The following is a 27,666-nucleotide window of genomic DNA, read 5'->3' on the forward strand; positions in this document are numbered from 1 at the left end:
AGGAAAACCTGCTCCAGAGTGCACGCCACCTCAGACTGGTGTAGCATGACAATCACCCGAAGCATACAGCCAAGACAATGCTGGAGTGACTTTGGAGTAAGTCTCTGAATGTCCCTGAGGAGCCAAGCCAAAGACCAGACTTAAACCTCATGGAGCATCTGTGGAGAGACTGCTTTCAGACACTTCCCATCCAAACTAATGGAGCTTGAGAGGATCTGCCAGGAAGAATGGAACAAACTGCACAAATCAAGGTCTGCCAATCCTTGTAGAGACTTACCCAAGAGTACATGAAGCTGGGATTGCTGCCAAAGGGGTGAGTTTCTACAAAGTACAGAATTAAGGGTCTCAATACTTCTGTGAAGGAGAGGTTTCCATTTTTGATTTTTAATAAAACCTTATGGATCTGAATACTTATATGAAAGAGAGATTTCAGGTTTTGATTTTTAACACATTCCTGAAAACATGTTTTCTCTTTGTCATTATGAGTTACTGACTGATGGGCAAATTTATCCATTCAAAATGAAATCTACAACACTATAAAGTGTGCAGAAAGTGAAGAGATTTAAAAATATTCAGAATGCACTGTATACACTATAAGAAAGAACTAAATGTATAAAATAAGCCATCAGTGTCACTGCGCATCTACACTAACGAAGTTCTACCCAGCCAATGAAAAGTTGTAAGGATCAGTAGGAATGTATGACGACAGTAAGCTCTCACAGACTGCTTGTCCCACCTTTTTCTTAACTTCATACACACATATCTGTATTTGTTATTCACACTGGCAGCTACGTTGTAATTTTACAAAGGTGTAGTAAAAATAATGATACATCCTGGAGTATCAGTTTCAGACACTGCCTCAAATTGTTAGCTGCTGGCTTCATTGTCTAATTATACAGCTGGAGGGCACACTTCCTCTTAACGTGATGTTTGTCTTATATTTCCAAAAGCCAGACTGTACAAAATATACCGCACTCCATGGTGCAAGGTACCAGCAGGTAGAAAAGTGAAAAAGATGTGCGTCATTTAACTGTTGGGACTGCTCTCTTCATTTTTTTTTTTTTTATTATCATCATAAAACACATCCAACCACGGTTTGCTCCAAATTTGTATCAAGTGCTGCTGGGATTGGTTGCATGCCTACTTCAAACTTTAGTTTTAGTTTAGGAGGGTTCAAGAAATTGATAGATGGATTTTTTTAACCAGTTACAGTGCCCACCACGAATGCTGGCACCCTTGCAAAGTGGGCTATGAAAAGAAATCTTTGTTCATCCTCATGGATCTTTCATTCAAAATATTAAAAAAACCAAACCTTTAACTGAAGTCAAATAATTGAAAGGAAAAATAAATTCTCATCCTAAACCAAAATGTTTCTTAAATAGATGTGTGCCACAATTATCAGAGCCCTAGAAAGTCATATGAATAAAATCCAACTGAAGTGCATTACCATTTCCATTTCTCATTTTCAAGTTCATCAGAGTGAGTAGGAACACTTAGGGGGTCACCTGACTCACAAGGCAAATATCCATTTATCATCCATCACAATGGGAAAGACCTGAGAACACGGTGATGATGTGCGACAAAGGGCACAAATCAGGACTGTGAAATAGTTGAAAATGTCCAATAGCACGGCAATAATGTAGAACGTTTAGAGCAGGGGTCTCCAACGCCAGTCCTGGAGAGCTACTGTGGCTGTAGGTTTTCACTCTAACCCTTTTCTTAATTAGTGACCTGCTAATTAACTATTTCCCTTAATTTTAATGGACTTTACTTGAGACTCTGACCGCTGAATTGATTCTTTTCTCCTTAAATGGCACCTAAACATAAATTTGATGTGAAGTGAGCCAACAGATGACCAACTAAGTGGGGGCCTCAAACTCCAACCAACTTCACCTCATTCAGTTTCTTAACTTGAAGCCAATTCTCTTTGCTAATTAAACCCGCTATTTAATTCCATGGCACTCATTCTGCCATGGCAGACATTTCCAAAAAACTGTTGATCTTCTTTTTTTAATAGCGTTGTCAAAATGTTTAGGGGACCAGAGCAGATCAACATTACTGAGGTCTTCTTTCTTTCTCTCTTTCTCTCTCTCTCTTTCTTTCTTTCTTTCTCTTCAGTTATTGTGTGATGGACACAGGTTGTTGTTTATGTGTTGGTTCATTTTGTGTCTTAATATTGTTTGGTTGCTAATTAAGGAAAAAAGAAATAATTAAGGGGCCGGAGTCTTTTAAAATTAAGGCAAAGAGTTAATTAGCAGCAAAATCTGGTCACTAATGAAGAAAAAGGGTTAGCATGAAAGCATGCATCCACAGTAGCTCTCCAGGACTAGAGTTGGAGACCCCTGGTTTAGAGCAACTGAAGATGATCAGAAGAGGACATTTGTCTACATTGACACCACACTCAGTAAGGAGGATAGTTCGAGTGGCCAAAGGATCTCCAAGCAATCACAACTGGAGAACTGAATTCAGCAGTGGGGTCTTGGGGTCAGAAAGTCTCCAAAACTACAAGATGCCATTTATGTAACCACAAATTGATTATGGAGATTGACAGATAAAAAGCCTCTGCTGTCATCAAACAACAAACTCCGGCACTTCAGGTTTGCCAAATGTTACTGGAACTTTCTACAAACAAATCTCACCAGACTTTCTAGGGTCAAATGAGACAAAAACAGAGCTGCTTCACAGCAAACACCAGAGGTAGGCTTGGCCTACATGCACACAGAAAAGTACCTCATTCTCAATACAACTTAAAGGCCCATCTTTTGTCTCATGCAAGGCTGCGATCCAATGTTGCCTCAGTTCTGTGTCGTCAGCATTGGCCTCTTATGGAGCAATGCATGCGTTTTCAAATTTATTTGTTGCCTATAAAGGGCTGCATAATAAACACCCTTCATACTTATCACCTGGGATAGCTGGACATGTGTCAAATGGAGCTCATCATCCCCATAATGCTCCTCTATTGTTTGGTCCGATTCTAAGGTGTAAAATGTTTGGTGTTCATGTTTGTATTCAGTATGTTCCTAGACGTTGGAACCCATTTCCAAGTGTTACAGCTACCATCTCTAGAGGTGTATAAAAGCATTACCATCTGGTTTGGAACAGCAGGCAGCTGGACCACCAGGCTTTGTATGGTCAGCTGACAACATCACTGGATGGGCACTCTCCAACTTCCAGGGCATCAAGTGACTGATTAAGCACAGTCTTGATTTTATTTTGCATCTAACAAAATATTTGTCATGTATTAATGGGTTTGGTACCAGGCATAAATTAATTATTTTATTATTTTCTTTACTTATGTTGTGGTTTTGACTTAGTTTAAATTAATTTGCATATTATTTCTATTGGTATGCATCACCATTTTAATTTTAAACAGGAAGTGTGTGATGCATGATGCCAACATTGTTCCTGTACAAAGGTTAGTGTTCTGCACTCCCTAACTGTCCAAGGCTGTGGATCATTTTCAGACACATGTAGCTGTGTTTATTTTGAATTTAGGTTTAATCAGTTTTTGGCAACTATATTTTGACTTCAAAATCTGTTTCGCGTTTGGCACTCTGTATTTTCTAAAGGACAGTTTAGGAATGTCTTTTCTCACAATGAGTTCTGGCTAGCATTTGGGTTTTTGTTGTAAGTTTAGTTTTCTAGGTTTGGACTCTTTATTGTTTTATCGATAATGTCTTCATCTTCCAGTCCCTGATCTATAAAAAAAAAATTTTACAGTCACTTTGCGTCAGGACAGGGACACGAGAGGAATGGTGTACATGGGGGAAATGGCATGTACACACAAGGACAATGATCATCCTCCTCCAAGATACAGTCATGTGAAAAAGAAAGTACACCCTCTTTCAATTCTAAGGTTTTACGTATAATGACATAATAAAAATCATCTTGTCTTGAGCAGGTCTTAAAATGAGGTAAATAGCACCTCAGATGTTGTTCACGAGTGAGGGAAGAATGGTGCAAGAGGTCGACAGACAGATTGGTGCGGCATCTGCAGTAATGCGGGCTCTGCAACGGTCCATCATGGTGAAGAGAGAGCTGAGCCAAAAAGCGAGGCTGTCGATTTACCAGTCGATCTACGTTCCTACCCTCACCTATGGCCATGAGCTTTGGGTAGTGACTGAAAGAGCAAGATCGCAGATACAAGCAGCTGAAATGAGTTTTCTCCACAGGGTGGCTGGACTTTCCCTTAGAGATAGGGTGAGCAGTTCAGGAGAGACTTGGAATAGAGTCATTGAGAGGAGCCAGTTGAGGTGTTTCGGGCATCTGGTCAGGATGCCCCCTGGACGCCTCCCTAGGGGGAGTGTTCCGGGCATGTCCCACTGGGAGAAGGCCACGGGACAGACCCAGGACACGCTGGAGGAATTAAATCTCCCGGCTGGCCTGGGAACGTCTCGGGGTCCCCCCAGAGGAGCTGGAGGAGTTGGCCGGGGAGAGGGAAGTCTGGGCTTCCCTGCTTAGGCTGCTGCCCCCTCGACCCGACTTCGGATAAGCAGTGGACAATGGATAGATGGATGGAGCACCTCAGATGAACAACAACACATGAGATATTACACTGTATCTTTATTTATTTAACAAAAACTAAGCCAAAATGCAGAAGCAGAGTGTGCAGGGTGTGACAAATTAAGTGCACCCTTAGTGCTTCCATTGGAATTAAGAGGATAAGTAGCAGCCGGGTGCTGCTAATGGAAAACACTTGATTAATTGATCATCAGCAAATGTGCCCACCTCTATAAAACCAGATGTTCTGGCAGTTTGCTGGTCTAAAGCATTCAGGAGTGTGTTGACACAATGCCAAGGAGGAAAGACATCAGCAATGACCTCAGAGAAGCAATTGTTGCTGCCCATCAATCTGGGAAGGGTTATAAGGCCATTTCCAAACAATCTGAAATCCATCATTCTACAGTGAGAAAGATAATTCACAAGTGAAAAACATTCAAGACAACTGCCAATCTCCCCTGGAGTGGACGTCCCAGCAAATTCACCACAAGGTCAGACTGTGCAATGCTCAGAGAAATTGCAAAAACCCAACAGCTACGTCTCAGACTCTACAAGCTTCAGTTAGCATGTTAAATGTTAAAGTTCATGACAGTACAATTAGAACAATACTGAACAAGTATAGCTTATTTAGAAGGGGTGCCAGGAGAAAGCCTCTTCTCTCTAAAAAGAGCATAGTAGCACACTTTTGGTTTGCAAATTTGGATCTTAACAAAGCACAAGACTTCTGGAACAATATCCTTTGGCTAGACCAAAGTATAGATGTTTGGCCATAATGTACAGTGCCACTTTTGGCGAAAGAACCAACTGTCAAGTATGGTGGTGTAGAGGTGATGATTTGGGCTTGTTTTGCAGCCTCAGGACCTGAGCACTTTGGAAGCACCGAGTCGACCATGAACTTTTCTTGAGTCAAATATGAGGCTGTCTGACAGCTAACGCTTGGCCGAAATTGTGTCATACAACAGGACAACAATCCCAAGCACATCAGCAAATCTACAACAGAACGGCTTAAAAAGAAAAGAATTGAGGTGTTGCGATGGCCCTGTCAAAGTCCAGACCTCAACCTGAATGAAATGCTGTGGCAGGACCTTAAGGGAGCTGCACATAAACGAATGTCCGCAAACCTCAATGAACTGAAGCAACGTTATAAAGTAGAGGGGGCCAAAACTCCTCAACAACGATGTCAGAGACTGATAAAGTCAAACAGAAAATGATTACTTAAAGTTATTGCTGCTAAAGGTGGTTCTACAAGCTATTGAATCATGGGGTGTAATTTAGTTTTTCACACATGGCTTCTCTATTTTGGCTTCATTTATGTTAAATAAAGAATGACACGGTAGAATCTATTGTGTGTTGTTTTACACCTGAGGTTAGACTGAAATAATTTTAGAACCTTGTAAGGACCAGATGTTTTTTTTTTAATTATGTCCTGACTAGACAAAGAGCCCGTTTCGACAACGTAAGATGAAACGGGCACGAGTGGAATAGTATAATAAGTATAAGCACCACAAACCTGATATAGGTGTATTGAATGAATGTGTAATTAGGCCTTGAGCTGTAGTCAGAATCGCCTTTCAGGCCTCTAGAGCTTTAATCGAAGTCGCCTTTCTCTTTGAATTTTTGCGGCCATAAATCCGCCGCCTCCCGCAATGTTGGGGTTGGATGTTGGTCGAAGTCGCCTTTCTTTCTGAATTTTCGCGGCCGTAGTCACCTTTCTCTTTGAATTTTCGCGGCCGTAAATCCGCCGCCTGCCGCGATGTCGGTCTCGTAAGGTTTTTCGGGCAGCTGCGCAGAAGGCGACTGCGCATTCGGATTCGGACAGACGTGAGTGAGTGAGTGAGTGAGTGAGTGAGTGAGTGAGTGAGTGAGGAGACTGGCGAATTATGTATTAAGATATGTAAAAGCATGGAACTGTAAGAGGGTGTACTTTCTTTTTCACATAACTGTACATACCCCATTTTCAGAGGTGTGTCTAGTATTGTATAAATGCTTGCAATAATACAAATGTTCATGTACATTGTATCTGATCCGTTTTACACAAAACTATTTCACATATCCTAAATACAGAACATGAACACATGTAAAGTGAAATGCAGGATCAACAATCAGAATATTTTACAGGAGCACTGCAATGCTATATCATTCAGAATACAAACGTGACCTTCATGCTCAAAACTGAAATGATTATTAAAGACCAAATGTCTAAGGGGGCATGTAACACATGTTATTAATAAGTAGGATAGCAGGATGATGAGAGTTTCGGGATTAGACTGTAAATGTATGCACCTTTGACTATGGCATGCAATGCTGCTGATTGGGGAAGCGTTGCTCATTACGCTACTAGCATATGCTCATCTGATGGAGACTGGTTACAACTGTTTGGTTTCAGTGTGTGGCAGTCTAAAAAATAAGCCCCCCAGTCACAGGGAGAGTATTAATCACTGGGTTACATACTGTACACACATCCAACAGAGAAAGGCAAATACTGTGCCCAGGAGCTTCCTCACTGCATAAAATAACCTGAAGGGGCAGCATGTTACATATCGTGTCATAACTGGCAGCAGCCACGTTGCTCACTGGTATTCTTATTTTTGCTTCAGACTCTTCCTAGTTACAAGTCAATGAAGAGTAATCCGTTCATTGTGGCTGTTTGTGGGATGATGGCACCATTTTGTTCACTGTGTTTCAAATCCCAATTTGACTGTAAACAATCCGCTTTGCTTACACTCTCACCAAGTTCCCTTTGTCTGATCAGGGAGTATTTTTATGCAAAAGCCTCCTTAAATTACCAAGTAGAATGGCTTGTGGGGTAGAATAATTTACAAACAGTGAAAAAGTATGACCCATAAACTGACAAACTATAATAAATAACCAACTTATTTTTGCACCCACCTGTGGCTGGGAGAGCATGTCTAAACTCCAGGAGCACATTTTCCCATCAGTAGAGATGCTGATCAAGTTGTGTGCATTCTGTGTTCCGACAACGTTAACGCAGTAAACAGGATGCTAAAACAGAAAAAACAAAAAAAGAAGCCATTAAAGAAGTGCACAGTGACACAAAATATGTTGATAGAATTCTACATGGTGCGCGTATGGACTTTAAAAAATATACATATTAAAATCTTGATGTTTATGATAACATTTATCAGAATAATAAAAGCTATTGTAGACAAATCCCTTAATATTAATAATCAATGCTTGAACTATTTTTTTCAAGTCATTGTACTAGGGTAATTTATAATTTTGTTCAGTATTAATTATTTTAAAGGAGAAGTTCGATACTTTACAAGTCAAAGTTATTTTTTCATAGTCGTAGCATATATTCATTTGTCACATGATATTGCAGTCTAAAGTGAAGAATATTTTGTAAATTTTTTACAGTAACTAGCCTGTTCTAGCATTTTATAATGAAGCTTATAGGTACCGGGGTCAGTCAGTCAGTCACTCGTTATCCAACTACAGGGTCACGGGGGTCTGCTGGAGCCAACACAGGGCGCAAGGCAGGAACAAATCCCTGGGAAAGGTGCCAGCCCACTGCAGGGCACACACTAAGGACAATTTAGGATCGCCAATGCACCTAAACTACATGTCTTTGGACTGTGGGAGGGAACCCACACAGACACGGGGAGAATATGCAAACGCCACACAGGGAGGACCCAGGTCTCCTAACTGGGAGGCAGCAGCGCTACCACTGTGCCACCATGCCGCCCCGGGTACCTCAAATAAAAGCCCCAAATCTTACAGAATAAGTCCATTTTTCAAGCTAAAATTGCTATTAGTATTGGTGCACATCTTGAGCTCAAATACTGAAGAACAGCATATCCCTATTGTTAAAAGAAGGAAAAAAAAGCCAAAAGCCTGCGATGGACTGACACCCTGTGCATGGTTTGTTCCTGCCTTACGCCCTATGCTGGCTGGGATAGGCTCCAGCCTCCTCACCTCCATGTTTCCAAACCTGGAATAAAGCAGGTTAGAAAATGACATGACATGATAGGACAAAAAGCAAACCATTGTTGCAAGGTGCAGCCATTTAAAATGGTGATCAGCTGATCGCATCACTTCACTGCTAGTCTTTCTCCAAGACACCCTTGTGGTGCCCGGCGGGCGTTCATGCCCGGCCGGGACGCCCAGGAGGAGTGGAGGAGGGCTTGTGCCTCCTCCAGGACACGAGGGGGCATCCCCCCTGGTTGTATTGGGGGCCAGGGGGGTGCCCTTATGCCAGGAGGACCCCAATACCTGGAGGACCCTGGACCACAGCACTTCCGCCACACCAGGAAGTGCTGGGGGGAAGAGGAACAGGGACACCCGGAGTGCTTCCGGGGAGACAGCCGGCACTTCCGCCACACTGGGGCGTGTCGGTGGGAGATTGCCGGGAACACACCTGGAGCACATCCGGGTGCTTATTTAAAGGGGCCGCCTCCCTTCAGAAATGGACTTGAGTCGGGTGGAAGAGAGGACAAGGTTGCTGAAGGAGAGAAGGAGGCAGTCTGAAGAAAGAGTGGCATTATTGATTGGCCTGGACTGTGGGGTATTGGGGGCTTGTGAGTAACTTGTGCATATTTGGACTTTGTGTATGGTAATGGAGACCCAAAATAAATGTGTGTGGGGTAATTTAAAGGTGTCTGCCTGTCTGTGTCCGGGTCATATTCCACACCCTTCAGCTCCACGGGCACAGATTTACCTCAGAAAGTCAGTGCCAAGCGTTATTAACGACACTGAATGCTGAGTCCCAGATGTGTGCTGCTGTCTCCATTCTGTAGACAACTAAACAATGACAACTGAAAAAGACACATTTACGATCGCTATATTTCACTGTATCTTTCAAAAAGATATTGCCAGCTGCAACTGGTAATTATGTGCATATCAGCGAAAGAAAATATTATGCACACACTCTATAACATACAACCATCTGACAAAAATGAAACAGACACACATCCATCCATCCATCTTTTTAGTTTAGGGATGGGTCGTGGAACACCCACAGGCTATCCCAGCAAATATCAGAAGCCAAGGCAGGAACAATCTCTGCACAGGGATGCCACTGTGGGAAGACATGGCGAGGAAAAAAAAAACAGATCCTTACGTCAAGAAAAATCATACTAAGAATCGGTCCTAACTTCCAGTTTACTTTTGTTGTCACAGGCATGTCTCAGAAACGCAGGAGTCATGTAACCTCTGCTACTTAATGTCGATGTCTTCGGAAAATTTGAAGGCTTTTTTTTTTTCCCCCACTCAGGCCTGCGGTATCCATTAGCCCCAACAGAAAAGTGAAAGAGTGCGCTAGTAACTCTTTAAAATTTACAAAACATGAACACACATTAATTTAGCAAATGAATACATACCATGACTGTGAAGAAATAACCTTTTACATCCTTTAAGAGGAAATACAAGTAATGCTTTAGTATTTGGTGTGACAGGTAAAAACGATGCAAGTCTCCTTCCTTAAACATACCGTGTGAGCAGCGGCAGAGAGGGGTGTCCTTTGCACTGGAGTCCTTTTATTGCTACGGTTATCCCACAGAACTATTTGACCAGAATATGTGCCACCAACAACGAGATTAGGATGAAATTTTGCAAAGGCAGCTGACATAACTGCAGACTGTATAAAAACAAAAAAAAAAGCAGCTGTCCATAAGCAGAAAACGGGTCACTTTTTACTTGATTGCTGTAAAACTGAACAGTGGCAGGTGTCTGGAAATCTGTAAAGTTACACAGTGGACATCAATGTCACTTTCAATCAAAGAAAAGTTAAAAACTCACTATAGCATGTTTTAAAATAATAGAAGAACACAAAGGTCTACACAAATGCAGTCGTATCTGGCATTTAGCACCTTTTCTTTTTCTACCTTTACACTTTCCATGACTTGAAGAGTTTATACAAATAACACATCAGCGTGGAGTAATTCTGGAATAAAACATGAAAAGAAAACTAAATTATTTTTATTTTAAATGATAATGCTGAACATACACTGCCTGGCCAAAAAAAAAGTCGCCACCTGGATTTAACTAAGCAAATAGGTACGAGCCTCCTATTGGATAATTACTGCATGGGCGATAATCTTTCAGCTGGCAACAAGTTATTTAACCCCAACTGGTGCAATGAGTTGCTTCTCATTTCTTAAACAACCATGTCGAAAGACACATCTCGTGGTCGTGGAAAAGACGTTAGTCTGTTTGAGAAGGGTCAAATCATTGGCATGCATCAAGCAGAGAAAACATCTAAGGAGATTTGCAGAAGCTACTAAAATTGGGTTAAGAACTGTCCGACGCATTATTAAAAACTGGAAGGATAGTGGGGACCCATCGTCTTCGAGGAAGAAATGTGGCCGGAAAAAAATCCTGAATGATCGTGATCGGCGATCACTTAAACATTTGGTGAAATCAAATCGAAGAAAAACAACAGTAGAACTCAGGTCTATGTTTAATAGTGAAAGTAAGAGCATTTCCACACGCACAATGCGAAGGGAACTCAAGGGATTGGGATTGAACAGCTGTGTAGCCGTAAGAAAACCACTAATCAGTGAGGCAAACCGGAAAAAAAGGCTTCAATTTGCTAGGGAGCATAAAGATTGGACTCTGGAGCAATGGAAGAAGGTCATGTGGTCTGAGGAGTGGTCTGATGAGTCCAGATTTACCCTGTTCAAGAGTGATGGGCGCATCAGGGTAAGAAGAGAGGCAGATGAAGTGATGCACCCATCATGCAAGATCTTGGTGAAAAATTAATGCAACACTGGATGGAACTAAATCTTATGACATTGCAGAAGCTTATCGAAACAATGCCACAGCGAATGCATACTGTAATCAAAGCAAAAGGCAGTCCAATGAAATATTAGAGTGTGTGACCTTTTTTTTTTTGGTGGCGACTTTTTTTTTGGCCAGGCAGTGTATCACACTCAAAAACCAAAAATAAATTCATTTTGAACAAATTTATAATGTAATGGTGTGGAAAAATCCACTACTTCAATTAAATGTGAAGAAAAATATTTCACACTCTTTTGTTTATAGATCTCAGACCTTTTCATACAGTATCCGTTTTGTAAGAAGCACACGTGTTTCCATTTAATACATCTTTTTCCACAGGGCAAACTCCACAGTCAATATGCTAATAAAGATTTTTGTATTTGTGTGCATTGTGTTTTTTCCATATACTTATATAGAGTTGCCACTTTTCAATATAATTGATGAAATGAGTAAAACAGAGGACGGCTGACAATTCTTTCAAACATGTTTAGGCCATCTGAAAGTCGCGAAGCTCTGGAGTATTCCTTTTGAACTTATACTCTTCAGGTCCTCAATCAACATGTGTTTGCAAATAAATGTGGTCGAGGCACATGCCGGCTCAATGAAATCATTATGCTGAAACGCAGAAGGAAACTGCTGGCAAAAGGCCAAACTCATCAGTTAAAACCACCCATTTGGCGCGACAGGATCTCGCATCATACCTGGCAATGAAAGACATACTCTGGTGTGGTTTTCTTGTATTTCATGTTCCACACAAGGGCTACACCATCTGGCTCGTGGGGGGCATCCTCGTTGTTGTTGTATGAAGCAACAAGCAGTTCAGGATACTGTTGACAGAAAAATCAGTAAAAATAAATGTCAAGAGGAAGTCGAGATTGCCTGAAGGTCCAGTTCCTTTTAAAATGTTACCCTCTGTGGTGGTTCTGAATGTTTCTTTATGTGCGTCAGCCTCTTCAACAGAACAGATTTTTTACTAAAAATGCTTCAGTGTTAAGCTTTTTTTTTTTTATGGTGGACTAAGTCCTTAAAAATAAAATTGTGCATTTTTTCACGGGAAGTCAGATGTCTTCTACACTTTGCTTGATGGCTTGTGCAATAAAGTGACACGAGGAAACCTGAACATCCGTGACACTGCTCTGAATACGAAGTAATAATATCTAAATACTCATTTTTAAATATCAGATAATAAATATGGATAAAAAAAAACTCTGGTAATCTGGATAAATTTAAAGCAAACCCTGTATAAAATAAATGGCACCAACAATATGCTAAATGTGTTCAGAAAACTGCAGAATTCCAAGCATGCACACTATTCATCCATCCGTCTTCCAAAGCTGCTGTACCCTGAGCAGGGTCACGGTGAAGCTGGAGCATCTCCCTGCAAGCATTTATACTAATATAATTATAGAAAATTCAAAACCATACTGTAGCTTGTACAAGTTCTAGTTCTTGTCCTAGTCTGCGAGAGACATAACACCACAAACCCTTTTCCTATAATGGTGTCATAAGCCTGGATAACACGTTGGAGGATTTTAAAGCTTTGTATTCTTATAGCTTGTAAGAGACGGCCGGGACACCCCTGAGATGAAAGGATGGGGGAAGGCAGCTACTTGTGGACACTGCCTCCCCCAAAACACTAGATGGCAGCTCCCCTGGAGTGTAGCGGTGCCCCGGATTCCCACAGGGCATCCAGGGACTTGGATTTCGGTTTCTCCACCCTGTTGGGTCCCGTGGGTGAAAGGACCTGGGGAGTTATGCTTCCCTTATAGCCTGGAAGTCACAAGGACAGAAGCCCTGAAGTACTTCTGGGCTGATTAAAGAACTTTAATTCTCTGTCTGACCCAGAAGTGCTGGCAAGTCATGTGGACGGAAGAGCAGAAGAACCTCCGGGTCAAGAACTATATAAGGGACTGCTGAAGACCCAGCAAGTGAGCCAGAGTCGGGAGGAGTAGGACAGAGCTTGCTGGGAGGTATGGAAGAGATATATATAAAGAGAGAATTGTGATAATTGTATGTACTTGATTGTGTCATTGTGGCTGTGGTGACTAGGGGGCACTGTTTGGAGAAGAAAATAATTAAAGATCTTCTTGTTACTTTTAACCTGTGTCCTGAGTGTCTGTCTGTTGGAGAACTGAAGTATATATGGTAACTCTCTTAGATTACAAATTTGTATTTTATATGGGATTTTTTTGTTTGCCTTCTTCACAGGTACCAGTAAATACTTGAGCCTAATGTATACTGTACATAATGAATATGACTAACTTATCTTGTAATTCATCACAGAAAACAACTCCCACTGCTATCAACATCCAAAGCAAGTCTGCACAGCCCTGGAATACACTGCATATGTTTATAAAGACTCCAAATGTTTATACAAAATACTTATTGGGATGAAAATGCATTACAAATGACATTAAACTATAGGAGTTATAAGCCACAGCAGATGCATATTAAAAGGATGTAGCATTAGTTTAAATTATAAAAGAAAATCAAATTATTGACATTTTTGCAAGGTTTAAAAATAACTAGTGTGGCTTCAGTCACCAGTCACTAAGCAGTGAAACTGAACTAAACATACATATACATTTATTTGCTTGGTAGACCTCTTTATCCAAAGCAGGGGTGCCCAATGCGTCGATCGCGATCGACTGGTAGATCGCAAAGGTAGTGCAGGTAGATCGCGTTGCATTCAAAAAAAATTTTTTTTAAACGTTAGTCTATCATATATCCTCCCTATGGCATTTGCCACTTGATTGACATACCGGGCAGCCAGTCTGAGATCTCTTTTCTTTAACACACTAGTCATCCCGCACGCACGATCAAACGCCCGAGCTACTGCAAAACTCTGGCTGTGATCTAGTTAGCCATCCAATTTATATCGACTAAAGAAGGGATTTTAAAAAAAAATTGTTTGTTATGGGCTGGATGTGGAATTGGATGAGGATTTTTTTTTTCTCGCAATGTCACAATCAAAGTGCGTTTGTCTGATCTGTCAATCTATCATTGCTATTCCAAAGAAGAAAAATGTGGAAAGGCACTTTCGAACTGTTCATAAAAACTACAAAACTGACTTCCTTCCGAAAAACGATCTGAGAAAGAAAAAAGGAGAGGGAACTAAAATTGCAGTTAATTGGAAAGTCGTCATTTTTCATTCGGCTGAATTCAAAAGCAAAGGCAGACACACCAAAGCGTCGTTGCAGGTGAGTCACTCGATCATTAAGCATAAGAAGTCCCTCCAAGATGGAGAGATGATAAAAGAGGCCTTCGTCGAGGCAGATGGCTAGGGAGAAATTCCTGATGAGATTTCAAGACCGTTGGCCAGAGAAAAAGGAGTTTCTCCTTGTCATTAAACATGTTGAATACAAGCAACTTAATAACGATCAATGGCCGCTAGACTTGCCATTATTTTTCCGATCTGACCAGCATGTTGAATGAGCTTAATTTACAGCGGCAAGGAAAAGACAAAACCATGGTCAATATGATTAGCTCAGTTAATGCTTTCAAACATCTGTCCTCAAAGCTGCAGCGCCTTGATTTGGGGAACATCCAAAACCTCGCGTCAGAGCTGGAGACGCAATGGAAGGCGTGTGTGCAACTTGACAGCATACGCTACACAGAGCAGATTGAAAATTGCCTGTCAGACTTTGACAGACAGTTTCAAGACTCAGCTTTACTTGAGCCAATCGCTACATTTAAGTGCTATCCATTTAGGGAAGATGTTGAGGGGGATTCACCCACATCTAAAATTACAACACTGTTTCACCTAAAACTCCTCTATAGTGGAGGATGAGACTTTGACACTACAGGATGACATCCAGCTGAAGTCTGGGGCTCTTGGACAGTTTTGGAACCTACTCACAGAGGAAAAGTACCCAGACATGAGGAAATGTGCTACCTCCTTAACTGCATTATTTGGCTCTACTTATTTATGTGAGTCAGCCTTTTCCCACATGAAGATAATTAAATCCAAATACTGTAGTGACAATAAATGTATTGAATTGTTATTGTGCCATAAGGGTTATTCAGTTATGCAAGGTAGGGTAACATATATTTTACATATAAAGTATACTCAGTGTATATTATATATATATATATATATATATATATATATATATATATAGCATTTTTAATGTAGGTAGATCATTTCGACCTGGTCATTTTAAAAGTAGCTCGCAAACCGAAAAAGTGTGGGCACCCCTGATCCAAAGCAACTTACAAAAGAGGTATACATAATCGAGTAACATTAGGCCTGGGCCCGTTTGTTCAGGTAATAGGACAGGTAACAAAAGTTGATTGCCACAAGTGAAGAGATGTAATAACTAATATACGATCACAGATTACAATCAATACCACAATGAAACTTAAAACAACAAAATTAATAGACGACAGAAATTGTCACAGAGCAAAACTATTTTTTTATTTTATTTTTTTAAAGGAAACACTGAAAGCAAGAATAATGAATGGTCACAGGCAGGTGTGTAGTGGAAAACTACTATGAATAACATCTGATGCATCTTACTGGTTTGGTTTATAGGGTCATTATTATTTCATGACAGTAAGTTAAATTTGGACAGAAATGAACGCCCTTCTGCTAAATAACATTTCTTGACATCATACACTTCAAGTAGTTATAAAAAGCTCATAAAAACGCATAACATGATAAGTATGCCAATCCATGATGTTCTCATAATGGTCTAAAATTTAGAAACTGCGAATTTGACTTGCATAATTTTGCCAAGAACAGGATTCACCTTTTTACGTTTTTCAGAGATGATCTACTGTATTAAAATAAGAACCATGATCTGTTTTTCCTGAGGCACAGCTAACATGCTGTATATTCAGGGAATGTCTCCTAGAACTCACACATACTTATGACATTTAAATAAAAGTCAATAAAAAAATAAAAAAAGGAAAACTCAATATGAAGTGAGAGTAAGGATAGATTTACTATTTTTCAATAGCACCAAATGAACCAAAAACAACAGCTTTCACATTTAATTTATCTTTGAACAGTTGGTTTAAGATTGTCCATCATACACAAAGTGTGTTAAAATGCATTCATCTTTTTTAAAGTGTGAACAGTTATACAACTTGCACCATCCTGCATGTCACTCCATTGAATATAATGCATTTTATAAAAATATGTTTTTGTAAAATGGTCATAAACGGCATTAACAAATATTAGAAACTGAATTTGATTGTTTTTCTTCAAATTTCAGTAAAACTAACACACCATGCTAGTATTAAAGCTGAAGTATACAACTCTCACAAACTGAAAGCTGACTTTAAAGTTTAGAGTTTTAAAGAAAGACAGTCCATGTTTATGAAGCCTAGAGAGCTTCTACTGCCAACGTAATTCTAATTTTGGATTCCCTCATATTTTGCAGATTTTTTTGGTTCAGAAAAATAAAAAACTGCTTTCATTTGCAATATTTTGTCTCATGTGTGACACCTGAAGTTCCAAAGAAGAATCTCTCAAAATATTTCATCAGGGCTCTATAATCGTTGGACCTGTAAAGAATGCGGTGGGATGACAGCTGCTCAAATTATGTTGTTTTGCATAGATAGTTAGCCATGTGCTAGAGCTATGATCCAAAACAAGCCTTAAAACAACCCTCTCCCTTCCACAAGAAAGTAAAGACATTAGACCTTGTAAAATAATAATAATAAAAAAAAAAGTTTTACTGTTTACAAGGCTTTTTAATGGAAAAAAGAGCAAAGCATCTGCTCAGAAATTGGAAACAAAAGACTTTCCTGGTGAGCCCAGAGTCACAACTTCAAACAATGGAACAAGCTAATGTGTGCCCCAAGACTAGAATTGTGTGAATTCAATAATATACAGAACATTTTTTTGTACTTATTGCTAGTTTGTGGCCATATGTTGTATTTTGTTTGTCGTTATTCCATTACGTCTTTTTGTTAATTGAGATACAGTTGCTCAGTGGTTAGCACTGCTGACTCGTAGTTCACTCAGATCACATTTTATGCCACAATAACCAATCCAGCATAGTTGGCAGATGCTTCTCTAGCCCTCGTGGATAATGAGAACACCACTGCACCACAATAAGCCACTCAAAACTAGTTCAGTTCCCCCTTCCCAATTGATTGCAAGGCATTTCGCGATGTTCGGTGAAATTTCCAAACGTTTCCTTCATTTCATACAAACTCATGATGTATGGTTCACTCATCACTATTTCTCATTAATTGCTAAAACACTGGTCAGAATTCAGACAAATTAAGAAAACACCCTATAATACTTAAGGCCTGACAAGCAGAAAAAAAAGCGAAATCTGGACTGTTGTTCTTGATAGTTCCACCAGCTATAATTTTACTTTAGGTAATACTAAGAATTTCTGTTCATAAAAATGTATTTACCTGAGGAGACCAATCCAAGCAAGTAACAACGCGATGCTTTGACCAACGTTCATCCATAAATTGTCTGTTTAAGGACAATTTGGCCCCTGCCTGGATCTCCCTAAAAAAACAATTTAACAATTAACATGATAAAATAAATAAATATTAGATACACATAGTACAAAACACTGATTAACAATCAAAAAAGTGAAGACATATATACTGGGTGGTCCAGATCTAATTATGCAATTTCATTACGCTATAACTTAAGTTTATTACACAGAGAATTCACAAGAAATTCTTTTTGTTGCCAATAGATGGCAGCACCTGCCCTTTATTCCAAAATGGCGGGGAAACGGTTGTCAGTCGAATGGCGGGTGCGATGTGTTAGCCTTTTCTCGATAACGGGCAATGGGAGGAACTTCCTTGACCAACAGTTTCCAAACCGGTGGTTAGGATGTCGAGGGTCTGTTGAATGGCCTCCACGGTCGCCTGACCTTACCCCACCAGATTTTTTTCTTTGGGGATATCTTAAGGACAAGGTCCACGCGCATCCTATTGACAGTTTGGAGGATCTGTGCCTGGCGATTGTTGAGGAGTTCGGGAAAGTTCCTCTGCAAATGTGCCGAGACGCATGTGATGCTGTAGCCAGAAGACTCCAAGCCTGTATCCAACTGAATGGAGGACAAGTGGGACATTACATGGAAAATCAGTGAATTAATTCAATGTAAGTCCATTTTCGTTTATTACAAGATATTTCGAACAATTTTTTTGTCTTGCACTGTTTTCCTGCATTGCATTAAAAGTTGCATAATTAGATCTGGACCACCCAGTACATGATTCACTCATTCAGTAGCTTACAGGTCAATAGGATTTACATAGCTTTAAAATGTCACCTAAACAAGATGTAGAAGAACACTGCTAAGGAAAGGTATGACTTTTTTGTATTTTTGTTGTTTGCCAATTGATATTTTTTAGGAAATTGACTTCTGAAAATTGGTATAAAACTGAACTTCTTAGTTTGTTTCATTTCAATTACTCAATTTCCATTCGCTTTTTAAGTGTAGTAAACAGGGCTGTGGAGTCGGTAAGCAAAACCTTCAACTCCAACTAAGACTCTGACTCCTCAATTTCTGGTACAACCAACTGCAACTTCAACTCTTCTATTTGTGACTAGACTCATATATTTACTGTTTTTATTGAAAGCACACAACATATAAGATACAAGGCATTTCATCACTGCCAACGTGAGCCATCAGGCTACTCAAAGTTTGGGTTTAAGGCCTGAAGCAGCAATGTTGTTGTGGCTTATAAACACTGAGTAACGTTAAACATAGGACTACTTTTACAAAACGTAAAAAAAAAAAATTAAGAATGTCTAGAACGGCGAATCCCAACATGGGGCGCACAACCTACTGGGGGGTAATTTGATTTTTTTAGGGGGGAAATTCGAGAATTTAGGTACGTTAAAAAATTTATAAAATGAAAAAACAGAAATTCACTGTTAAAAATGATAGAAAAAAATAAACAAATAATTTCTATTTTTTACAGAGACATTTATATATTTATATAAACATAGAAGGGATCGTGAAGAACCCTTTAATTTATGATTTTACAACCGGCTTGGGTTTTTCTACTTAGAAATCGTTTTTACCATTAAAATAATATGAACTGTAACAATGATTATAAAATTTTGCAACATAACAAAAATATAAAATGATCAAAATATTACAGAAAAAGCTGTCATTAAAGTTATCTTATATTTATGAATATCATGTCTCTTATTATGTTTTCAAAACTGTATTTTCATATTACTTCATATTATATATTTTTTTAAATAATTTCTTAGTGATTTCTTTGTCAGTACTTCAACAATCCTTTCCGTCATTTGTTTCCATGTCCTTTGGAAGCTTGTTTAGACCAAATTAATGAAATTATGGGCGTCCTTCACGTGAGTAGGAGTTCACTTTTTGAATAGGTAATAATAAGAATAAGGTATATGTTACAGTGGGGGACATCATGATTTTAGAGAGGCCTAGGTGGGGCATGGCCGAAAAAAGGTTGTGAACCACTGGTCCAGAAAAAAAAATAGTTTAATTGAATCAGTATTTACCACATTATATTACAATGTACATTTAGTGAGAGTTGGAACATTTTTACCCCACAGTAACCCAATAATGGCTTCCGACTTGGACTCCACAGCCCTGGTAGTAAATGCCAGTCAATGTCGGCTATGCATATAGTACAATACATTTTTTACCCTTCTTTCTCCTCCAAGTCTCTCCCACTATAGTCAAAGAAGACATCCACGCCCTCAGAGAGGGCCCGCTCGATGATGCGGGTGCTGTGATCAAAGAAACACAAAAACTCCTCTGTGTGCAGGATTTGTAGTTTTTCTTCTTCAGTCAGTTCATGAGGGGGAACTGCAGAAAAATAAGTTAGCTTGTGCTTAGTTAACAGTAAAATAAAAGAATTCCAAATATTCTGATAAACAATCAATTTGTGTCATTTTAGAAATATTCCAGCCTTCCAGGAGATTTTTTGCCTTTGACAGAAACATATTTCAGAAGTAAAGTTTGGATTTTTAAACCTTAACCTTGTGATCATCATCTGCCATGCTGCATTATGCATTTATTTTTTTGCAAGGTGTACCTGAAAGATGCTCTGTTTAGCAGTCATTTGATATTCAGCCCAGGGATATCACTAATTATATAAACAGATTCTAATTATCTTGTGCAGGGGCAAAAAACAAAAAAAAGGACAATTAACTATCTAGATTGCAATTTAGCGCTAATTGAAAAGCGGATAACGAAAAAATTTTCCACCCAGCAAGCATGCGGTATACCCAGGACATAAATCTCCAAAGAAACATGTATCACAGACAGCCAACATGTGATAACAAAAAATCTAAATCTATCAAAAACACCTGTTTCCATCAGCAAATGTAAAGATATAGGTTTACATATTACTGTGTTTTTTCAAAGGTAATCAGTTTAAAGTGATTTAGAAAAATTCCAGCAACCCCCATGGAATAAGAAAATGCTAGGAAATGTCTGAATGAGTTTGAAAATAACTTCAATAACAAAGCTGGTTTTGTCTCCAGCTATGGAAGCTACTGCACATGATCTAGATGTACTGCAGCAGATGATTTCTAAACTTAAAGCATATAATATGTAAGACTCATAGTTTGCCCTACAAGCAATACATGGACAAATAATCTTCTTATTGATGACCTTGTCACATCCACAAAGAGAACATTTTCAAATATAGCCCCAGCAGAAAACTGTGACATGCAGAATTTTGGGGGTGCTGACTGGATCATAAGAAAACTGCTTTTCCTGTTAAGGCAATTAACAAAAACCTGGCGTAGAATATAAGACACATCTGTACTTGCAGGGCTTGTAAAATACGCAAGTCACATTACTTCAAATATTGCTACAGTGTAAGAAGAAAAGAAGGTTTGAAAGACTATTTCTCTCAGTTCCTAAAGAGCAGAAGAAAATGGTTTTAGCCTTAGATTACTATATTTCTAGATAATCATATACATACCGGGCTATTCAAAATGAAAGAGCAGATTTCAAAAAATTATTTCAAGCAAACTGTATAAGACATAAACACATTCTGCACATCACTGGATAGAGGAAAGTTCAAAGTTAAAACTTCAACTTCAAGAAGCTTCGAATGACTTCATTTTCATGCAAGATGGTGCCCCGCCTCGTTTCCACTTGGAGGTCCGGAGTTACCTGAACTGCACCATTCCAGGACGATGGATTGGAAAAAGTGGACAACAAGATCTTGCTCATCGTCTATGGCCTCCTAGGTCTCCTGCGATTTTTATCTATCAGGGTACAGTAATGAAAGAGTGTTTGTCCCACCTATGCCTGCTAATCTTCAAGATTTGCAACATCGAATCGAGGAAGCTGTGAATTCAGTAATTAGGGACCAGTTGACTCGTGTGCGGCAAGAAATGGTCTGCCATTTTGATGTTTATCATGGCCACACATGGCTGCGAATGCCTCCACACCTTCTTACAATTGTCATAATAGTTTTTTACTTTGATTTTTGGCACTCGTTTAAAGGTTAAGTCACCACATTTTTCTGACTTCTCAGTTAGGACCCTTGCCTGGCTCTCCACTGCACCTTTTCTTCCTGATTCTTGTTTTTATAATTACTGGTGTTTTGCACTCTTAGCAGAATGGTGGGCTTATGAACAGAAAATACGCCACATAAAAATACAATGAACTGAACGTTAAAATTTCAGGGGGTTAGTAGTTAACCAACTCCCTTTATGTGAAATAGATTTAAGCATGAAATGTTTCGTCTTATGAACTAAACGTGCACACACTGCTTCACCTGTGAATCCAAGGGAGAGAAACTATTGACAAAAACACAGCGCCATTCACAGGCAGGCTAAACTGTTGAGCGCTTACTGCAGCATGTAAAATGCTTTACTTTCTGGTTTTAAGAAGAAGTTTTAGAAAATGTTATAAAAAGAAAATGAGTATGACAAAAAAGATTTCAAAAATTGTCCTAAGTTTGACTAAAAGGATTTTTTTTTAAGGAAACAAGAGAGACTAGAAATTGCTATTGTTAGCTGCATTAATACTTTTAATGCAACAGACACATTAACATGTATAATGTAGTGTCCATGGCTCTGTCATCTGCTTCACTGCATTACTTTACTCTGATTAGTCACAATTACATTCTGATCAGGCAAAAGTACATCTTCGATATCTAAATTGTAATTTGATTATTTAGAATTCAAATTTAAGTTATTTACGTTTACATGTATTTGCTGAGCAGAAGCTTTTATCAAAATAGACTTACAAAGGGGTCAACGTAATCCGGTACACCTCAGTCTGGGGGGCTGTTTAGGCGAAAGTTTAAAGGTAGTGGCAATACATTTTTGAATAGACAAAATGACAATCGGGATGCATTTTAAAACACTAATTAGTTGGAATGTAAATCAGACAGAGATAACTGTGATGTACTTAGTGATAAAACACACTTGAGAGATGTTGCCCTCTATGGAGCTCTATGAAGCATTACAGATTTCTACCATTAACTGATACATCAAGTGGGTAGACATCTGGAGGACACCACAATCTAAACTTAGCTTCCTGTTGGTGGAGACCTACGTCACCCTCCCATGCCCTCGGAACCACACACAGTGGTATGGTGAGGAGGTCGGCTGTTCCTTCTGTGGAAGCGTCAAGGCGAACCTCCAGCACGTATTGTCAGGTTGTAAGGTGGCTTTGACCCAGGGACGCTTCAGGTGGCGCCATGACCAAGTCCTGGCAAAGCTGGCCGAGATCCTGGAGTGCTGTAGGGTAGCAGCAAACTGCACACCGGCAATAGCTAAGCATGCCCTAGCAGGATCTGTAAAGTCCGGCAGTATGTATCAACCTCCTGCATTGAAGAGGGTTAGCATGTTTACACCTGGCAAAGAGTGGCAGATATTGGCAGACCTCGGGAAACAGCTGATCTTCCCAAGAGAGGTTGCAATAACTACTCTCTGGCCAGACATTGTCATGTGGTCTCCGGTGGAGAAGAGGGTCCTGCTCATCGAACTAACCATCCCTTGGAAGGAGGGTATGATAAGAGCCCATGAAAGGAATCACTTCAGGTATACCGAGCTGGCAGCAGAGTGCCATAAGGCTGGCTTACCCTGTGGAGGTCAGTTGCTGGGGCTTTGTTGGCAAAGCAACAGTCCAATTGTTACACAGTGTGGGAGTGGTGGGCTCGAGCTTGAGGAAAGCCATAAAGGCAGAGGAGAAAGGGAGCTACTGGTTTTGGCTGTGGAGGAATGACATTGGTTGGGGGTCAGCACTCAAGTGAAGGCAGCTGCAAGGGGTGGTGGGGAGAAGTCCCCAGGATGCCAATGGTCCCCCTGCTGGGAGATGTACTGGTTTAGGGGGCGAAACATCTGTGACCGGCAGTTTCCCGTTGATGACCCTGCAGCTGACCTAACAGCACCGGTGGAGGTGCTACCGGCTGAAGAGACAAAGCAGGATATACCATCTTACCTGTACAATGAACACAATGACATTTTGACTAGTTCAAATTGAAATTGGAGATACCTTAAATATATTTTGATCAGTCAAAATTAAAATTGCAGATACCTGTAATTACATTTAAAACTAGAATCAGAGATATCTTCAGTTCAGTCTTGACAAGTTAAAACTGCATTCTAGATACCAAAATTACATTTTAGATATCTGTAATTAAATGCATTACCGATGTTATTAATTCTAATTTTTGACTACTCAAAATGTAATTACAGCTTTTTTGTAACTGAAAGCTACGCAGAAGTCAACTGGAAAATAGATTAATAATATAAAATGTAAAAAAGGCTTGCCATATACATGTCTGGTGGGTGCTTTGTTTGCTCCCATTCTGATTGTTCAAAGTTTATTTCCAAATTTAGTGTACATCTGGAATGATTATCTGCGGCCTAAAGAAAAAAAGTCAAGGTGCTATAGAACGAATAAAAAATAATAAGGAAGAGAGGAGACGTTCCCCATCAAATTTAAACTCATCATCATCGACACTCACTGAACAAATTGTTTGCCTCACTATACTAATACTGGGTCGGGCCTCCTACTGCTCTCAAAACAGCCTCAATACTTTGTGACATGAATTCCACAAGATTTTGGAAACATTTCTTTGGCATTCTGGTCCATGTTGACATGACTGCATCACAAAATTTTTGCAGATGCCTCAGCTGCTTATTCATGTTATGAATCTCCCATTCTACCACATCTCAGAGGTTTTCTACAGGACTCAGATCTGGTGACTGGGAAGGCCATTGAAGAACACTGAACTCATTGTCGCATTTATGAAACCAGTTTGAGACAGGTTTTTCTTTGTGACATGGTGTATTATTAAGATGAAAGTAGCCATAAGAAGACAGGTAAATTGTGGCCATGAAAGCATGCACATCCAAACATATAACAAAAAACACCCCATTGACTCAGATTAGCCATTTTTATTTTGCTTCCAGGTGTACCTCTCTCTCTCTGTCTTGGCCTGCTCCACTCATCCAAATCTCAAGTATGCTCAGGAGGCCGAGGGCCTGGCAAAAGCAGCCCACTGAAGACTCTTGTACTGGTTACCTTCCTTCAGCATCCACTTGGACATGCTGAGCCTGATTCTATCTTCCCACCACCTCCATCAGGATCCCACAATTATTCATGAGTGATCCATTTTTCCCTGAAGCACCTATCACTGCTTCTTCACTTGGTTTCTCCTGAGCACATCACCACCTTCTCTCAATACTGTCGCCCACCCGATTCTGTCCTTTTTCTTTTCTTTTGCCTGTCTTACTTGACTTCATTCTTCAATTCAATTTTTCCCCATTCCTGTCTTACTCAGACCCTTTATAATTTGTAGGTGCAGGACCTTTACTTAATGACCCATGGAATGTCATGGAGGAAACTGGCTGAGCAGATCGTGTTTGCACATGAATGCATGATCAGCCAAATTCCCTTTCAAACACTCTGGGGTGGACAGCACTGCAGCACCACACACCCACAAACCTGAGCCGCACTTATTTTTATATCTAAAAATATGCACAATCACGGACCCCTTACTCGCCACACCACAACGTTGTTTTTACCTTTCAAGAATAAGCATTTTTTTAAGTATGGAATCCAAGCAAGGTTTTATGCATGAAGCCCCTGGTCTTTGGGGTTAAGACATATATATTTACACTAACAAGTCTTCGTTCCTATAGCACTTTCCTCAGTTCTCATTTTTCTCCTTACTTACACCTCTTTCCTCCTCTGTTTTTTTTTTCTCATTGGCATTCTCTTTCTGTAGTAAAGGGTGCCTAGTCTACCAGGCCCATCCATTAAAAAAGGTGCATCCCCAACATAAAATCAGCTGCGGTGTTACTTTACCATTCCTATTCCACAAAAAAAAAAAAACTGCATTAAAAGTAACATAATAGAACTCATTTTATTATATGTAAGCATAGTAAAAAGTGAGATGGCAACTAATAACGTCCACTCAGAGAATTTCAGAAAAATAGATCTCTTAAAAATCTAATGGAATATCTTGGCAGCAAAGCTGTAAGTCTAATATTATTATGTAATTACGTTTACAAAATTACTATTAATACATTTTGAAGTCTGATTATTTACCATATACCATAGTTTGTACTATAAATTGCAAAAATGCAGTGCAATTTATAAAAATAAATATATAATATATAAAAATATAATATATAAAAAATAAGTAACAATCCATCAGCTGTACCCAAGGATGAAAAGTACGGGGGAACAAGTGGAGGTTCTGTGTACTGTGAAAGTTTAATAAATTATCTATCTATCTATCTATCTATCTATCTATCTATCTATCTATCTATCTATCTATCTATCTATCTATCTATCTATCTATCTATCTATCTATCTATTATATACCGTAGATACTTGCGTATTAGTCGATCTTGCAGATGAGTCGAGATAAGACGAAAATTACGAAATTTGTTATGACCCACGTATAAGTCGAGGGTAAAACTTCACAGCTATCAGAGATAGAGGGCGACAATCAGCTGTTAATGGTGACAAAACTCACTGTCACGTCACAGGCATTCCCTCTGTGCTTGGAGAAATGCTAGACTCGTTGACTCTGCAACTAATCCTTGCGTGTGCGTGAGTTGCGAAATGTACACAAAGGCAAGATGGCGTCGATATGTCACAAGGGAGCGAAACGAGTGCAGAAAAGAAAACACTCGGCAGACGATGTTTTGCACATTATCGCGGAGTTGGACTCTGATTTTTCAGAATTGGATTTTATTGACAGTGATCAGGAATCGAGCAAGAGAGTGAGAAGCCGGCATCAGCTGATCAGACACCAGCTGATGCCGCTCCAGCTGAACGCATTCGTGCAGCCGATGCACCTACGGCAAGGTTCGCGTGGGAGGAATACCCAGACATTGATCCGTGGGAGCCGAACTGGCTACCGGACTTCACAAGACAGCATGGCTTGCTGTTGGACATGACAGATCACCCGCTGCTGGACTACTTCAGGCTGCTCTCTCCTGATGCTGCTTTTCAGCTACTGTCAGACGAGACAAACAGGTAGGCAGAGAAATTTTTTGAATCGCATTGATAGCGTGCATTGCCTTGGTTCTTTTGATTCCAAATCTGGTTGCATATGGCAGCTAATGGTATGTTTGTTATCCAAAACCTGCAAAGGCTAATGCTCAATTTCAAGTATTTCACATTTTAAAGAATTATTTAATAAATTTAGAAAAAAACTAACTAATTAGCAATAGTATTGCTGGCTTATAATTATTTCAAAGACCATGGGAAACGGCAGATGACTGGTGACTTAACACCGTGAAGCGTTGAGTGTACAATGTCATTACCCAAATTCTATGGACAAATGTGTTGCCCCGCGGATAAGTCGACCCTGTTTTTTTGAATGAATTTTAAGGCATAAATTTTTCGACTTATACGTGAGTATCTACGGTAGTATCTATCTATCTATCTAGTTTAGACATGAATATTTAGAGATGAAAAACAGCGGCGCTATGTGTAAATATACTGTATTTACCTTCTGAGACTAAACAGAAACTTATATGCTCTAATATGTTAATGCATTCACAATTATAGGATAAAGAAGGCTATAAAGCTACCACTTTCTTCTTTATTCAACGATCCAGTCTCACACATCATACCCTACTATCTTAAACCGACTGAACGCTCCGTTTTCTTTAACAACTGATTTAAGCTGACTGCTCAGTGTGCCTAACAATCTCCTATGTAGAAGCGTTCAAGTTAAGCAGTGCACTGAAAATGCACTGGTTATTTTTATATTGCTCCCAAATAGGATTATATATTTGTAAACGAACATATATATGCGTACCACTGCTTTGTATGTCTGTCTGCACTTTACTCAAGGCTAAGCAACATTCTGATGGGGATGGCGTTCCACTGTCACATGAATAATAAACCAGGAGATATTCAGAATATCGTACTACTGTGCACATCTGTATCACGTCAAATGTCTTGAACAGAAGTATATTCATACCAGTCTGTAAAGAAGCAATTAGCATGCAGAAAAACA

General features: G+C 39.6%; 1 protein-coding gene across 6 annotated transcripts in view; it reads right to left on the reverse strand.

Moving 5' to 3' along the window:
• Positions 1-27,666, reverse strand: part of LOC114655371 (cytoplasmic dynein 1 intermediate chain 2) — a 171,047-nt gene that overhangs the window by 34,768 nt on the left and 108,613 nt on the right. For all 6 annotated transcript variants that reach the window (XM_028806304.2, XM_028806302.2, XM_051930632.1 and 3 more), the window contains 5 exons: positions 19,853-20,015; positions 17,614-17,713; positions 11,940-12,065; positions 9,950-10,096; positions 7,390-7,503 (listed from right to left, as the gene is read on the reverse strand). In XM_028806304.2, coding sequence (XP_028662137.1) covers positions 7,390-7,503; positions 9,950-10,096; positions 11,940-12,065; positions 17,614-17,713; positions 19,853-20,015 — 650 coding nt within the window. The remainder of the gene's footprint in view (positions 1-7,389; positions 7,504-9,949; positions 10,097-11,939; positions 12,066-17,613; positions 17,714-19,852; positions 20,016-27,666) is intronic.

Source organism: Erpetoichthys calabaricus, chromosome 8, assembly GCF_900747795.2.
Source record: "Erpetoichthys calabaricus chromosome 8, fErpCal1.3, whole genome shotgun sequence".
Taxonomy (NCBI): Eukaryota; Metazoa; Chordata; class Cladistia; order Polypteriformes; family Polypteridae; genus Erpetoichthys; species Erpetoichthys calabaricus.